The sequence below is a fragment of the Pygocentrus nattereri genome, chromosome 12 (assembly GCF_015220715.1).
Source record: "Pygocentrus nattereri isolate fPygNat1 chromosome 12, fPygNat1.pri, whole genome shotgun sequence".
In the NCBI taxonomy this organism is placed as follows: domain Eukaryota; kingdom Metazoa; phylum Chordata; class Actinopteri; order Characiformes; family Serrasalmidae; genus Pygocentrus; species Pygocentrus nattereri.
Genome location: NC_051222.1, coordinates 13,619,867 through 13,634,612, shown reverse-complemented (window position 1 = coordinate 13,634,612; position 14,746 = coordinate 13,619,867). Strand labels below are relative to the sequence as shown.

Sequence of the window (14,746 nt, the reverse complement as noted above, 5' to 3'; positions counted from 1 at the left end):
GCGGAGTCATCTTCGAGATGGAGATGGTCACTGGAGGTGGAGTACTGGTGGCGGACAACATACTCCAGAGAAGCTTCCTGTTCACCTCCTGGCACTGAGCCAGGGCTTCGAAGCGGGCCTGGTTTTCTCTATAAGTAGGATGGCAGAAACAAGGCGCAGCTTAGCATCATCAGCTACTTAGCCCGCTGGTTCAGCCAGATGGGCTTCTCCATCCCGCATTTTACACTCGGCCATGCCCCCTTCTCCGCAGTGAGTAAGGTTAAAAGCACTAAAGTCTGATTTATCTAAATTATAAGAATAATTTAATAGTCAAGCTTAATATTGTTAACCTTTTAGTATCATGCTGGTAGTGCTTATCCATTTTGTTTAAACTTAATCTGTCTGAAGTGTAATGTTAGGGTTAGGGTTAGGGTCCTATAAAGACAGAAAAACTGAAGAGTCTGAATGATGTTTAATGCCTGAAGAGATTAATGCCTCTTAAAGCTTGCTCACAAACTTTTTACATGACATGGTTATAAATACACTGCCTATTGCTTGAGATGTTTTCTGATAGTTATGTGAAAGTTTTGCCCTAAAATGTATGTTAATACTTTTGTTTTAATCCATTCATGGTGAATGGATACATGCAGGGTATTATGGGGCAAAACAATTCCCAAAGAAAACATATTTTTTGAGATTTATAACTACCATCATCAACATTGCATATAGAATTCGGAAGACATGGGAAGGTTCACTAGTGGTTTTTATTAAGGTAAATAAGTAAAAAAAAGGCTGTGGTTGTATTGTAGCCATCATGACTTCTGGTTTCTATCACCACCACTGTAGAGAAATATGACTTGGTAAGTTTCTCTTGAATGTTGCATTTCACATTAAACCAGTATGAATTACTTTGTTCACATCTCAAACATTTATTTATGTAGAATTTGTAGAGTTACCTTTTAAGGCAGATTAAATGCAGCCATGGTATGAATTGAGAGAGTGAAAAATGAAGTAATAAACAAGAGAGGTGCCCTGAGAATTTCCAAAAGACCACTGTTGGCAAACGTCACAAAAACTGCTTATTGTGTTGATGACTATCAAAAGGTCAGACATTCAGACACATACCATCATATATCAAAATACTGTTTGTTTTATCTCTGATCTGTCCTGGCTACAGTTAACTGATATTACAGTTAACTTAGCCAGCTACTACACCTGGCTAGTTGGCTCAAGCCAAATGGCTGTAGTGTAGCTTGATACTTTAAGAGACAAATCAACTATACCAGGGGCATCCAATCTTATCCACAAAGGGCTGGTGGCTGCAGGTTTTGGTTGCAACAAAGCAGGAGCACACATATGAAGTGGTCTGAAGACTGAGGCTGACTGATTAAAAGGCTGACTGATCAAGAGTGGAGTCAGGCATGCTCTGCTTGAGTGAAACGAAAAACCTACACCCACACCGGCCCTTTGTGGACTGGACACTCCTGAACTATACACTGAAGCTAATAACAAGAGTATTAAAGATACAAAATTTTTATTGTCGATGCTTTTACACAATTTAAGTTGCAGATATTTTGTTGCTAATTCCACTTAATCGTAGCTATTAGCTAAACTAACATTACAGTTCATACAGATTAAGTTTAAACAAAATGGATAAGCATTACCAGCATGATACTAAAACGTTAACGATATTAAGCCTGACTATTAAATTATTCTTATAATTTAGATAAACCAGAGTTTAGTGCTTTTAACCTTACTCACCTGCTGACCTTTGTGTTTGTCTGCCGTGTTTGTTTTCTGGACAGGGGCTTTTTGTACTGTGTGGTCACCCATAACACCAGGAGCCATAAGCCAATAGCATTCGCTGACAGAAATGGCCATGAGCCTGCCCCCAAAAGTCAAAACCACACCCATGCCTGCCCCAAACTGTCAAAACCACCCTCAATCCAATACGCAAACACAAAAATTCCACTTGAGCACAGAAAACAGTCGAAGGAAATTCACATGTTGCATGAGCACAACTTGTGGATGGAAAAAAGATATGATAGATACACATGCAGGACTTTCTGAGCTCACGAGTTTCACATTTACACTCACGAGAGGGATATTTACACACGAATTGTTAAAACTTGCAAGTTTATATTTTTCATCTTGTGTTTTGGCGTCCCCTAGTTTTGACATTAATTTGGCGCCATAGCTTCTAATGTAGTGGATAATTCTTTGGGGAAGAGACCACCGCAGAGTGTCTGAATGCAGTGGTGGAGGGTATCAGAGGTTAAGGGCAGCTGACGTGGTGGAAGGTGAGGTTCGTTTCTTTGGATTCCTTTTAGTAAAAGTATGATCTGAGGGTGATTAGCCGTTGTGTGGTGGGTTCTGTTGATGAGCTTCGTAAAGAAATTGATCCCAGCTAAATAGACTCTTAAGGTGGAAGAGTGAATGGCTAAATGTGAACTGGCAAATGTGAGGAAAGCAGCTGTCATTGAAAGATTGTCTGAAAAGAGTGACATGCTGTGGAGTGCATGGGAACACTGGAAAGATTTCCATCCAGACCAGTAGGTTGACAGGGTACAGGGGGCAACCACGCTTAGGATTGTTTCTTGAGCTTGGAGGAGGAGGTGAAAGAACCTGCTGGTCAGTTGGAGGATGGAGTCTTAGTATGGAGGAGTCAGTGTCAGATGATGCTCTGCTTGAGGTTCCAAGGCTTTGAATTTCTGAGAAAGAGAGCCAGTATTGGCATTCGAATGGCCTGGCATGTGAATGGCTCAAAGAATAAACTGACGTTGGATTGAGTGCCAGGTAAGGCGACATAGGAATGGCTATTTCCTATGTTATGTTCCTATGTTCCTAGTTTTAGGGATTCAAAAAGTCCTTTGTTGCTTATATGTACAACTGTGCAGTTGTCGGAGTGGATGAGAATCACTCATCCACTCATGTCCCCAGAGGAGTACAGCAATGACGACAGGGTAGAGTTTCCACAAGGCGGAGGAATCTCTTGATTCACGGGAAGGCAAGGCAAGGAGAAGAGAACCAGTGGCCACCATAGAAGCCACCAAAGCCTATCAAGGGAGCTGCATCGGTGAACAGCTGCAGATTTTCAGGGACTAGGCTAGCGTTTTCATAGAAGAAAGATGCCATTCCATTTTTGGAGGAGGAAGAGCCAGAAGCGGAGTAGGAGCGGGAGCTTTGAACAACGAGGCTGCAGCACAAATTTTGACAGGGCAGTAGTAATGCTATCCAGCTTATCAGGTGGAAGGGAAGCCTTGAATAAGAGTCCAGCTCAATGCAGAGGAACTCAAGAGATGTAGATGTGTTCTCGGGAGAGAGGGGGACAACGAGGTGCTGAGAAGCAGAGGAGAAAGTATAGAGACCATACGCAGTTGGGGAAGAAGGGGAGACCACCACAAGGAAGTCATCGAGATGGTGTAGCACATAGACTAGTCTGCAAACATTCAGCAAGATCCAACACAAGGCTTCAGCCAGGGTATTGAAAATCTTGGGGCTGACGTGAACCGCAAAGTAGAATTTTCCTTCCCAGCAAACTCCAAACACATGCCAAAAATCGGGGGTGCAGAGGGAGGATCTTAAAAGCTGAGGCAATGTAAACCTTGGCAAGCCAAGCTCCACAGCCAGCCTGTTTGATATAGCATTATCTACACTAGTATAGTGGAGAGAGAAATCAGAGCTAGGCACGAGGCTGTTGTTGGATGGTTCAGAGGAGCCATGAGGTACAGACAAATCGATGAGGCATTTCTTGCCAGAGTATTTGCCGATAGGATTGACGTGATAGGTAGAAAGGAGGTGAAGAGAAAGGGCCGATCATGAAACCCTCAGAAACTTCTTTGGTCAAAAGGGAAGACACGACATCAGGCTCGGACAGAACCAAGAAAGGGAAGGGGCAGGAAGCACGGCGAGGCCTGGAGAAAAGTCGAAGATAAGGCCATCCAGCAGATAAGAGATGAAGGAATGATCGGTATGAAGGGTGAGGTCAGCAGTGAGAGCAGGGACACTGACAGGAGTAAAAAGTTACCAGAGTAGTCATTTGGGCCCAAACTTAGGAGGGTGAAGGGGACATCCAGACCTGGAATGGCCTGGCCACAATGAGAGCAGACATGGGGCAACTTGCATAAAGAAGTAAATCATCCAGCGGAGTTGAAATTGTTACAGACCATTCTGCCCCCAAGGAAAAGCAAACACTACTCACGGCTGTCGTGGGAACTATAGGTCATAAAGGTAAGGGTGGGGGCTGCAGTGGGAGCAGGGGGCACAGCTGGACGGGGAGTGGGAGTGTGCAGAGCAACGAGAGAGCCGGAGGAAGCAGGGTGAGACGAGCAACCACAGAGTTCACAGGAGAGTGTGGTCCGACCAGCGAAAACATGCCAGTAGAACTCAAGATCCAGGTAACCCCAATATGTAGAAATGTTCCACTGCTGAAGACGGGCCGATGCACGGGCCAAGAAAGGACGATGGTAATTATAGAAACCTGACTCTCCGAAATGAACAGCAAGATCCAAGATGATGGAAAGATGGGAAGCCTAGATGGGAAGGCTGAACAGATGACATCACGGTAGATGGAAAAAGTAAGGGCGAACTCAGGAACAGTGAGGATCTTGGAGGTGCAAGGTTTGGCAGACTTTAGGGTAAGAGAAACATCGCCGGTGTCAATGGTGTGGGGAACACCTGAGGTAGCAGAGGGGTGAAGCAATGAGGGGAGACTGATGTCCACACCTTGGCGGATGAAGCGCCAGAGCCGGGGGAGCCTTGGAAACCACGGGAATTCTCAGCTCTTGACAGCCACATCTTGTTTGTGGAGACCATGCTGGAGTGGGCGGTGGATCAGTGGGTGAACGCCGTACGAGAGCCGCTGTAGTGAGATGAGGAGCCACTCCATTTGACGTCAACAGACAGTGATCAGAATGGTTTGAGCTGACAAAAAGGCTATGGTAACTCATATCTCTTCTGTAATCCTTTAGGTGGATGGGCTAACTACAACAACAGAAGACCACATTCCACTTTTGGCAGCCAAGAATAGAAAGCTGAGGCTGCAGTGGGTACACGCTCACCAAAACTCAGTTCTTCATGCCATGGATTCCACAAGATGCAGATTTTTCAGGTGTACTTTCATGCTGCAGATCTGACTGGGAAACCCACTGAAGAACACTAAACTCATTGTCATGTTCATAAAACAAGTTTGAGATACTTTTTCTTTGTGACATTGTGCATTATCATGCTGGAAATAGCCATTAGAAGACGGGTAAACTGTCATTAATGCACATGGTCAGCAACAATATATAAATAGGCAGTGGCATGATTATTTTGTGGTCACGGGCCCAGAAAGTGACAAGAAAACATTCCCCACAAAATTATACTACATCCACCAGCCTGCACTGTTGCCCCAAGGCAAATTGAGTCCATGGATTTTTGCTGTTGGTATCTATTGACCTCTCTCGTGTTCTGTTCCCTGTTTTATCTTTCTTGCACCATTCTGCGTAAATTCTAGAGACGGTTGTGCATGAAACTCCAAGCAGATCAGTAGTTATAGAAATACTCAAACTATCCCATCTGACACCAACAATCACACCACAGTCAAAATTACTGAGGTAATATTTCCCCATTCTAGTGAATGATGTGAACATTACTTGAAGCTGCTGGGCTGTTTTATGCACTGCAATTGTGCCACATGATTGGTTGATATGACACGTTAAAAAGTAGTGATGAGAATTTAGAGTAATTTTGTGGTTGTGTGTGTGTGTGTGTACATATATATATATATATATATATATATATATATATATATATATATATATATATATATATATATATATACACTTACTCGACATACAGTGTATCACAAAAGTGAGTACACCCCTCACATTTCTGCAGATATTTAAGTATATCTTTTCATGGGACAACACTGACAAAATGATACTTTGACACAATGAAAAGTAGTCTGTGTGCAGCTTATATAACAGTGTAAATTTATTCTTCCCTCAAAATAACTCAATATACAGCCATTAGTGTCTAAGCCACCGGCAACAAACGTGAGTACACCCCTAAGAGACAGTTCCTGAAGTGTCAATATTTTGTGTGGCCACCATTATTTTCCAGAACTGCCTTAACTCTCCTGGGCATGGAGTTTACCAGAGCTTCACAGGTTGCCACTGGAATGCTTTTCCACTCATCCATGATGACATCACAGACCTGGTGGATATTTGAGACTTTGCGCTCCTCCACCTTCCGCTTGAGGATGCCCCAAAGATGTTCTATTGGGTTTAGGTCTGGAGACATGCTTGGCCAGTCCATCACCTTTATCCTCAGCCTCTTCAATAAAGCAGTGGTCATCTTAGAGGTGTGTTTGGGGTCATTATCATGTTGAAACACTGCCCTGCGACCCAGTTTCCGGAGGGAGGGAATACTTCTGCTTCAGTATTTCACAGTACATATTGGAGTTCATGTTGGAGTTCCCTCAATGAAATGTAACTCCCCAACACCTGCTGCACTCATGCAGCCCCAGACCATGACATTCCCACCACCATGCTTGACTGTAGGCATGACACACTTATCTTTGTACACCTCATCTGATTGGTTCAGATGGTCTCAAGCATGTGTGGCGGCAAACAAATTAATCTTGGTCTCATCAGACCATAGGACATGGTTCCAGTAATCCATGTCTTCAGCAAACTGTTTGCGGGTTTTCTTGTGTTCAGACTTCAGAAGAGGCTTTCTTCTGGGGTGACAGCCATGCAGACAAATTTGATATAGTGTGCAGCGTATGGTCTGAGCACTGACAGGCTGACCCCCCACCTCTTCAATCTCTGCAGCAATGCTGACAGCACTCCTGCACCTATCTTTCAAAGACAGCATTCGGATGTGACACTGAGCACGTGCTCTCAGCTTCTTTGGACGACCAACACAAGGTCTGTTCTGAGTGGGCCCTGCTCTGTTAAAATGCTGGATGATCTTGGCCACTGTGCTGCAGCTCAGTTTCAGGGTGTTGGCAATCTTCTTGTAGCCTTGGCCATCTTCATGTAGCGCAACAATTCGTCTTTTAAGATCCTCAGAGAGTTCTTTGCCATGAGGTGCCATGTTGGAACTTTCAGTGACCAGTATGAAAGAATGTGAGAGCTGTACTACAAATTTGAACACACCTGCTCCCTATGCACACCTGAGACCTAGTAACACTAATGAGTCACATGACATTTTGGAGGGAAAATGACAAGCAGTGCTCAATTTGGACATTCAGGGGTATAGTATCTTAGGGGTGTACTCACTTTTGTTGCTGGTGGTTTAGACATTAATGGCTGTATATTGAGTTATTTTGAGGGAAGAATAAATTTACATTGTTATATAAGCTGCACACAGACTACTTTTCATTGTGTCAAAGTGTCATTTTGTCAGTGTTGTCCCATGAAAAGATATACTTAAATATCTGCAGAAATGTGAGGGGTGTACTCACTTTTGTGATACACTGTACAAGCACTCAACCACAAAATTACTCTGAAAATTCTTATCACCGCTGTTTATTATGTACCATGTTGATGTTTTGCATCACAAGATCATACTTTATTTAGTGAATTGTCTTGATTTTGGTACTGATTTGAATCTTTTATTTTTTAGTATGGGATTCAATAAAGTTACCTTTGCTGTATGGGACATGTGCCTCTCTCTCCGTGGGTCTCTTCTCCCTCATTCTGGGCTTTGTCTGTGCTCGTTGCTGCTGTAGAAACACTACGCACACACCACGCTCTCGCATCAAGCTCATGGACTTGGAGATAGACTGACGGGCACCGCATTCATGAAGCTGTTCCTCTCTTGTCTGTGCACTATGGCCACAACATGACAGAGCCTTAGAAGAGAGAAAATAACTGGACAATAAGCACTCTGAATAAGCATCTTTCAAATCAATGAAGACTCCCAAAGGAAACGATGGATCTAATATCCAGTATTGTTGGGATTTATTTTTCTTTCTCATTTTTGAATCTAAAACAGTTTTACTGGGGGAAAAGTATGTTGAAAAAGATAAAATTGTACTCCTGAGACTGTGAGGGTGTTGCAGTGATTCTGATCCAAAAACCTGTTTCTGTGTTCAAATGATGCATCAACACATTCCAATCCAAAGTGTGAATTCACATTATATTGATACTATGAGCTTATTAACTATGGTGCTACACTGAAACTGATTCTTTTATGAAAACAGGACACTTACTAATTGTTAAAATAATGTAATGTTTCCATCTATGTACAAGCACAAATGCACTGATAAAGCCTCCTCGTTTAGGTAAATGTTAATCAATCAGTCAATCAACCTTTATTTAATCTCAGAGAACATTGAAGGTGACCCTCATTTACACTGTTGCCGAGTAGATACAGAGTAAGGGATTTATAATGTGTAAGTAAATTTAATAAATAAAAAAGACTCAAATCAGGTAAATTTATAAAAAGTAAAATATTACTAATAAGAATACAACAGTGTTAACTCACTGTCTACATTAGAGGAAGCTCTTAAGGGTTCAGTCACCTCACATTTTTCCTCCTTAATATTCACGCATGTTGAGAGAACAAATTGGATTGCTTTGCTAGTTTTCAATGACTGTGCTGAATTCTTCTGGACTAACATAGTAATTAACAGACACATAGTCACTGATAACCTGTTCAACTGACGTCCATCCTACTGTGAGCATTTTGACCAGCTGAACAGAACAAATTTTTTTTTAAACTGTGCCTTAGGGTCTTTTTTGAAGACTCTTCTACATCATATGTTATTGGTTAATTCCATCAAAACCCTCCTATTAAGTACGTTCTTCCTTGATGGCTTTTAATTTTTTAGTTCTTGTTTAATAGCATGCAGTAAGACTAAAGGAACCCCACACCATTAAGCATAACTGACATAAGCACTGTTGTTTTGTGTTGTTTTTGTTTTGTATAGATAATCTGTGTGATTATTTGTTAGAGTTGCTGTCTAAACACCAATATGTCATTTTATAGTATTTTGGATTTTATTATGAATGTTTTTCAGCATAGTTGAGTCTAAATTGTGTAAGATATCCTCCAAGGTAGAATCAGATTTTTCTATGGCACAGATTCTCTGTTAGTATAATATAGGGATAATAAATGTTTTGTATTTGGTTGTGGGTTTGTGCGTGTGTTTTGTGGACTGTTGTTGCCTTCTTCACACTTCAACATTTTCGGGCAGTTGCTCAGTCAGTAGCTTAGCAGCAATTTAGTCTCAGTTAAACACAGGTTCATTCAAACCAGTAACTTAAGGTCTTTAACACACAGCTGCATGTTCAATTAAACCTGACTGCTCTGTCAAAATGAACACAAGCCTACCTGATCCACAGCTACACTTCAAGTATATTTGAGGTGCTGTCAAATTATATCATGATCAGCCACTACAAAACAAAACACTACTTAATAAGAATGTTTTGCTATATGAAAGATTTCAAGAGATTTTCACACGAGATAGCAAACAGCATTAGTATAAAATATTGAAATACAGAAATGGGGAAAAACAGGTGAAGCAATGGTTATAATGAAATAGTTTGAGTCTGTGTAGCAGCAGAAGCAGTATCATTAGAAAGGTCAATTCATGCAGGAGAGGTTTGCACAGGGTTGTACAGCGAGAAGCTCCATGGCAGTCAAACTGGTCCAGAAGGCTGGTGACCAGTGGGCACACAATCAAGGCAGAAAAAGTAACACCGTCAGACTGCACAGGATGGGCGGTTGTTCAACTCGCCAAAGAAAAATAAAACAATTTGTCATCAATATATTGTGATGTAACAAATCATGTTCAGGCCTTACAGTTCAGGCCTCACCTAACACAGCAAAGGAAATATGTGCATGTCACTGGGCCTAACTGGGTGCAATGCTGTCTTATTTCCATTACTCAATTAAAAAAAAAAAAAAAACCCATCAGTTGATACCATACATCCATGTTGTTCATCCAGGATGAGCCCAGTGTCTCTGACTCTTGAGGAGCTGCACAGCTGGTTGATGTTAATACTGCACAGCACCCCACACTGAAAAGATGCTTCATGCAATGCATCTTAGCTTAGCAGTCACTGCAAATCATTTTTAATTTTTCAGCCTGGCTAGTGCTCTCTTTTTTTTCTTCCTTTCTTTTCTGTGTGAGGGTAGGAAAAAGAAAAATACAATGTTAAGATGAGATGTGTGTGTGCTACAGTTTCCCTTTTGAATCAATTATAAGGAGGGACTAAACATGGGTCACGTTTAGGGTCTTCTCTAAACAATACTTTGTGAAAAAGCCTAATCAAGACTGCAATGGTTAATAATTTCTCTAGTATAGGATCTCAATATGTCTTTAAGCAAGACAGCATTTAAGTAAAACCTGCCTTGAAGTCCACAAAACATTATAGTGGAAGGTATATAGGCATAGAATATTAAAAATCTGAGCTGAAAACACATTTCAATTATAAAAATCTTGCTTGGGTTGTCAAGTCAAGTCAAATGTATTTGTATAGCTCTTTTTACAACTGATGTTGTCACAAAGCAGCTTCACAGAATTCCAGTAAAGACAAAGTTTAACATGAATGTAAAAAGCACCAGGTGACCAAGTCAGGAGCGACAGTGGCAAGGGAAAACTCCTTCAGAGCTGAGGAAGAAACCTTGGGAGGAACCAAGGCTCACAAGGGGAGACCTATCCTCCTCTGGTCAAACTACCTACAAAGTTATTATACTATTAATATTGATAGTAGTAGTATTAGTAGTAATAGCTAGAAATCAATGGAAACTTCAGTGTAGGGTGGGCAGCTAGTCCAAGGTGGGCGGTGGTTTACTTGGAAGAAGGTAGAGAGATGGAATTAGTTTTGTTCTGTTTAGATGTATGTCAAGCAGAGAATGTTAATATTTCCAGAGTGTGGCTAATGACTCCGGCAGATCTGATTATAACAGCTTAACTAAAAGGAGAGAACCAGAAGGACACACAGACACGGGAGCACTCTGAAACATTTTGGCATGCCTTCGCTCCACTGTCCACAAACCTGAGTGACCGTGTACAAGCAGCGGGACGACAGCACCAGCGTCTCAGTTTACTATAATTCCTTGTGTCCATGGAACCCTGGATCTGCCGCCTTTATCTAAGGGAAACAGGTGAGTTTTCAGCCTAGATTTGAAGATTGCGACTGTGTCTGAGTCCTGAACATTTTCTGGAAGATCATTCCAGAGTTTGGGGGCTTTATAAGAAAAAGCTCTTCCCCCAGCTGCAGCCTTATGAATTCTAGAAACTATTAAAAAGCCAGCACTCTGTGATTTGAGTAATCGTGATAGCTCATAATAGGAAATAAGGTCTTTCAGGTATTCAGGAGCGAAACACTTTAGGGCTTTGTACGTCAATAAAAGAATTTTGTAATCAAATTTTGTTGTCCAATCTTATCCGCAAAGGCCGGTGTGGCTGCAGTTTTTCCATTACAAACAGGCTGGGACACACCTGATTCTACCTGTTTAACCAGTAGATCTTAGTCTTCAAATATTTCATCGGCTGACCTCCTATGTTGGAATAGAAATCTACAGCCAGACCGGCCCTCTACTGATAAGATTGGACGCCCCTGTTCTAAAGCTCTGTAAAACCACATCTTTATTAACTTTAAAATAGACCTCAGTTATACATGCAATACAGAGTACGAAGCCCCGGAGATAAAAATAAATAAATAAATAAATAAAAATAAAAAATTATTAATTCGAGCAAACATTTGGAAGTTTGTAGGCACGTTTTCTTTTATTTGTGGTCATTATTTCCTAAATCGTTCCCTCGTTTTCTTTAGTTCGTGGGTAAGTTTTTGTTTATTCGTGATCACAATTTTCGAATTCGTTCACTTGTTTTCTTTTAATCATTGTCGTGTTTAATTTTTAACGGAACGCATGTTGTTTATTTTTTATTTGTGTGCAAAATCAGTGTAGTACAGGTAGTGGTATTTGTCTGGTTCAGGAGTAACTAACAGCTCTGTGACACTGTCTGATGGCTTTTGATGTGTTAGTTGGATGAAATGATGCTCATTAGGCTTTTAAGCCCTGAAAAATGGAAAGAAGGAAGTTTCCATTGCAGTACTTAACACTACATTTGGATTTTTTATACATTCTGCAGGAGTTGGAAGACTATTCTTAGCTGAGGTAATGCTCTGATGAACCAAGCTAATATTTGTTGGAGACTAGTAAATATTTGCTAGCTTAAGAGTAGTAATGTTTAGTTAGCTTTTTTTAAAGTCCATTAAGTGTTAGAGGTTAGGAAACTTGTGTGTGTTTCTTAGCAAATGTTAGCTTAATAACATTTTGGTGTTCTTAGTTGTTTTATAGCTGACCTTTAGCAGCAATTCACAAGAATTAATCACAGAAACTATAGGAGACTTGGTTTCTTGACAATAATTTAAATATAAACTCTGGTCAGATATTGTTGTAGCATTTGGAGTTTTGTGACTTTCTGCAGATTATTTGTTGGACTGCCTCCTTCCAGGCAGTTTACCTGTTATCATGCATTTTGTTGTTCTGAAGACTAGTAAGGTATCTTCTAAATAAGTTGAGTAAAAAAAGCTTGCTTCTAGGATATTCATCAGCCTTTGTGCTTAGTGTCAGGCCAAACAAGGATGGGGCAGTTGCTGGGAGGGTTTCAAATGTTTACAGCTTCACAAACAGGTAAAGATGTTGATGCCTCTATGGATGTTTACTGGCAAGCCATCCTTCTATGCTATTCATCAACCATTGTGCCAAGAGTGAAACTGAACAAGGGTAAGCTAATTTCCAGTCCTTCTGGCAAGTGTTTACACCCTCAGAAGCAGGTAAAGATGTTTAAATCTCTACATCTATTTATTAGCCAAAGCCTCCTTCCAGACTGTTTGTCAGCTATTGTGCTTAATGTAAGAATTAAACACAGGTGACCCCATTCCCTGGTGAAGACGTTGATGCTGCTAATGCTGTTTTTTAGGCAATGTCTCCTTACAGGCTGTTCATCAGCCAGTGTGCTTTGTCAGACTTAAATTTTTGTCTATTAGACTAGCACGTATTTGTAGCCTCAGAAACACATAATGACACTTCCAGGCTGTTTGTGTTAGACTGAATGAATGAATGTTTGTTAAATTTTAATTGGCAAGTGTTTGCAGCCTCATAGGCAGGTAATCTAAATCTATTTATTACAGATGGTTTTCTTCCAGGCTGTTCAGGTAAGAGAGTTTCCTGTCAGGCTGCCAAGTATTTACAGCCTCAGAGACAGTTAAAGATGTTTATGAAATAAACAAGAGTGAGCCAGTGTACTGGTGGAGATGTTGATGCTTCTAATGGGGTTTTTAGACAATGTCACCTACAAGGCTGTTTATAGGGTTAGATTAAACAAAGGTTAGCTCTTTGCCTGTCAGGCTGACAATGTTTGAAGCCTCAGAGGCTTGTAATAATGTTTATGCCTCCAATTCTGTTTACAAGACAAGCTTTCCTGCCAAACTGTTCATCAGCTTTTCAATAAGGAAGGAGACATTGTGTTTTTACCCATCCTGGATCGGGGCCTTGTCGTGGCGGAAGGGCTTGTGTAACCCGGCCGGGCTCAGCCCGAAGAGGCAACGTGGGGAGACTATTTGGGCCCACCACCCGCAAGGTCCAGCATGCCCCCACTGCGGTGCATTGCCGTATAGGCAGTGAAAGATTTGGTGTGTGGTATGTGGAATGTAACCTCACTGGGGGGGAAGGAGCCGGAGCTTGTGCACGAGGTTGAGAGGTACTAACTAGATATAGTTGGGCTCACCTCCACCCACAGTGTCAGCTCTGGAACCAAACTCCTGGATAGGGATTGGTCCCTCTCCTATTCAGGGGTTGCACAGGGTGAGAGGCGCCAGATGGGTGTGGGGATACTCATGAGTCCTTGTTTGGTGACCATGCAGTTGGAGTTTGCCCGGGTGGATGAGAGGGTCATCTCAATGTGAATTAAAATCGCAGAGAGGAAAACTCTGACTGTTGTCTGTGCTTATGCACCACACACCAGGTCAGAGTATTCGGCCTTCTTGGAGCGAGTCGGCGGGGTTCTGGATCTACAGACTCAGAAGGGTCCCATCTACAGACTCCATAGTCTTACTGGGAGAATTAAATTCTCACGTTGGCAATGACTGGGAGACCTGTAGAGGCGTGATTGGGAAGAACAGCCTGCCTGATCCTAACCAGAATGGTGAATTGTTACTGGACTTCTGTGCCAGGCATGAATTGTCCATAAAGAACACCAAGTTCGAACACAAGGATGTTCATAAGTTTATATGGTACCAGAGCTCCTTGAGTCAAAGGTCAATGAATGACTTTGTTGTTGTTTCATCTGCCTTGGTACCATATGTTCTGGACACTCGAGTGAAGAGAGGTGCTGAGCTGTCAACTGATCACCATCTGGTGGTGAGTTGGATCAGATGGTAGGGAAGACTGATGGTCAGACCTGGTAGGCCTGGGTAGTCAGGGTGGCTGCGCCCAAGCTGTATTTGACAAGGGTGGAGAAACTCTAACTTCAAATGAGGATGCTGTTGGTCGGTGGATGGAATACTTTGAGGAACTCCTTAATCTAGGAGATGTGCCTCCCTTATGGGATTCAGGGCCAGAGGCTTCTGATGTGTCAAGTTGCATTTCCCTAGTGGAGGTCACTGAGGTAGTTGGTAAGCCATCTCCCTGTTCTAAAAATCAGTTTAATATGTAGTCCTCATATAGAGGACATATCAGATATTAAAGTGATAACAGATTTTTTTCTTTCGAAAGTGTTTTATTGTCACCATTCAAAATAAAATACAATTATTTATTT

General features: G+C 41.7%; 1 protein-coding gene across 2 annotated transcripts in view; it reads left to right on the top strand.

The window, feature by feature from the left end:
• si:ch211-132g1.7 (prostaglandin F2 receptor negative regulator) overlaps nt 1–9,103 on the top strand; it is a 37,941-nt gene extending 28,838 nt beyond the window's left edge. Inside the window, exon 9 of one of the 2 annotated variants that reach the window (XM_017686648.2) lies at nt 7,594–9,103. In XM_017686648.2, coding sequence (XP_017542137.1) covers nt 7,594–7,757 — 164 coding nt within the window. In that variant the 3' untranslated portion in view covers nt 7,758–9,103. Of the gene's footprint in view, nt 1–4,949; nt 5,642–7,593 lie in introns of those variants that run through there. The other variant, XM_017686649.2, reaches the window with a different exon arrangement.
• The last annotated feature ends 5,643 nt before the right edge of the window (nt 9,104–14,746 follow it).